The sequence below is a fragment of the Sinocyclocheilus grahami genome, unplaced genomic scaffold (assembly GCF_001515645.1).
Source record: "Sinocyclocheilus grahami isolate Dianchi unplaced genomic scaffold, SAMN03320097.WGS_v1.1 scaffold526.1, whole genome shotgun sequence".
In the NCBI taxonomy this organism is placed as follows: Eukaryota; Metazoa; Chordata; class Actinopteri; order Cypriniformes; family Cyprinidae; genus Sinocyclocheilus; species Sinocyclocheilus grahami.
The window spans coordinates 1,320,475-1,322,469 of NW_015505705.1; the positions used below are offsets into that span (position 1 = coordinate 1,320,475).

Here is a 1,995-nt window from a genome sequence, read left to right on the forward strand (position 1 = left end):
TTATTAAAGCAATATTTCGCAAAGTGATTTGTTTGCAGATTTAAGTCACGTACAGTACTGTTCAAATGCTTGTGATTGATCTATTTTTGTTGTTGAAAAAGCAATTTTGAGCAGCTATGCATTAAATGAATCAAAAGTGACTATCACAAATTTCTGTTAAAAATAAATACTGTTCCTTTAAACTCGCATTACATATAATTTTCAGAAAATGTATTGCCGTTTCCACAAAATTAAGCAGTCACTGTTTTTAACATTGATAAAAATGAGAAATGATTAGGTACGAAAGCATATCAGAATGATTTCTGAAGGCTCATGTGACTCAAAAGATTGGTGTAATGATGCTGAAAATTCAGCTTTGTGTCACAAATTACATTTTAAAATATAAAACAGTTTTGTAGTGATTTAATATTGCCACTTTTACTGTATTTTTATCAAACACCGCATTTGTGAGCATGATATCTATTGAAAATATTTAAAAATACATATGTATCTAAATTTTTAAGTGTGTATTTAAATGATTCTCATTATTTCGTATTAAACCCAACTGCAATAAGTGGTTTAAGATATGGCATTCAAATTCTAACTACAGTCTGTTGAAACTGTGAAATGGGCAAGTCTCATGACTGCTGTTACTCAGTTTTTTCGAATATAAATATTCTAAATCGTTCAATACTTAAAACGTGTAAAATCTGATGCAGTGCAGGACAGAACCACTAGGAGTCATCATAGATCATACCTGATGACAGCATGTACTCAGGAAATATTCAAACACATATTTTCCATGAGAGCAGGTGTTTGATATGTAAATACTTTCGTTCTGTATCATTTCCTTCACAGAATCATTTTAACTGCTGCCAAAAGTAAATAGAAGCACAGTACAACAACCAAAAACTAAAGTACTGAAAATTTCCAATACATTTGTTCACATAAAAAGACAACCAAGGAAATACAATGTAATGAAAACACTTTTACAAAAAAAAAAAAAAAACATTCAGTTCTTATATATCTGGAGTGTTTACATTGGCTTCAGTTTGCAGCTCATCATAAGTATGCCTCAAGAGACATCTACTTATAAGGACTAAAATGGTAAACATCATCCACTGTCAGAAAATTTTCTCTTCAAGGGTCTGTGAAAGACAACGTCACTCCAAAGTCTTCCTTGTATATGTCCCAGGTCTTAGATTTGTGTGGATTGTCCAGCTCCTCCCTCGAAAGATACAGTCTATGACACAAAAAACACAAAGATTTCAGCTCTCCAAAGAAAAGAAAAAACTTCCAAAACTACAGACAAAAAAAATCCCACCTGTTGTTCTCAACAAAAGAGGTGTTAAACCAGAAATAGAAAGGACAGTCCTCGTAACCCTTTGGCAAACCCTGGACAGAGAGAAAAAAAAGGGAGTTCAAGCAACAGTGAACCTCATTTAAAGGGGTCATATGATGCGATTTAAAGTTTTCCTTTCTCTTTGGAGTGTTACAAGCTGATTGTGCATAGATAAGATCCCTGAAGTTGCAAAGACTAAAGTCTCAAATCCAAAGAGATATTCTTTATCAAAGTTAAGAGTCAGCCACGCCTACCTAAAATGGCTCGTTCTAACACGGCCCCACATGTCTACGTCACTATGTGGGAAGATTTGCATAACGCCGCCCAAATGTTCACGCAAAGAAAGAAGGCGTAACTTTTATTCTCGCTGTAGTATTGTTGTTGCCGCCGCTGCCATGTACTGAAGGCGCTGTGTGTTTCGTTGTGAAAGCGAAAATACTTTGTTTGGCCTTCTAAAAGAGGACGATATCTGCTTTGTCATGCCTGGAGCTGATCCGTGCTGGTCGCTGAGGAAATACATCAACTTAGCACTGTCTATTGCCGCATCGGCTTTCACCCTGGACGAAGTGGAGTCCAGCCCGGGGTCGTCCCATATGTGGTTGCCGCAGGCATCACAATACGGTAAGGGATGTAACATTTCCATCACACGCTTGAGGAATTCGGCCAATCACAAT

At 36.3% G+C, this 1,995-nt stretch overlaps 1 protein-coding gene across 2 annotated transcripts in view; it reads right to left on the reverse strand.

The window, feature by feature from the left end:
* Positions 1-510: 510 nt before the first annotated feature.
* The window catches only part of LOC107555148 (phosphatidylinositol 3,4,5-trisphosphate 3-phosphatase TPTE2), a 10,082-nt gene continuing 8,597 nt past the window's right edge, over positions 511-1,995 (reverse strand). For both annotated transcript variants that reach the window (XM_016237845.1, XM_016237846.1), the window contains exons 18-19: positions 1,304-1,374; positions 511-1,222 (exon numbers count right to left, since the gene is read on the reverse strand). In XM_016237845.1, the coding sequence (XP_016093331.1) occupies positions 1,120-1,222; positions 1,304-1,374 (174 nt within the window). In that variant the 3' untranslated portion in view covers positions 511-1,119. The remainder of the gene's footprint in view (positions 1,223-1,303; positions 1,375-1,995) is intronic.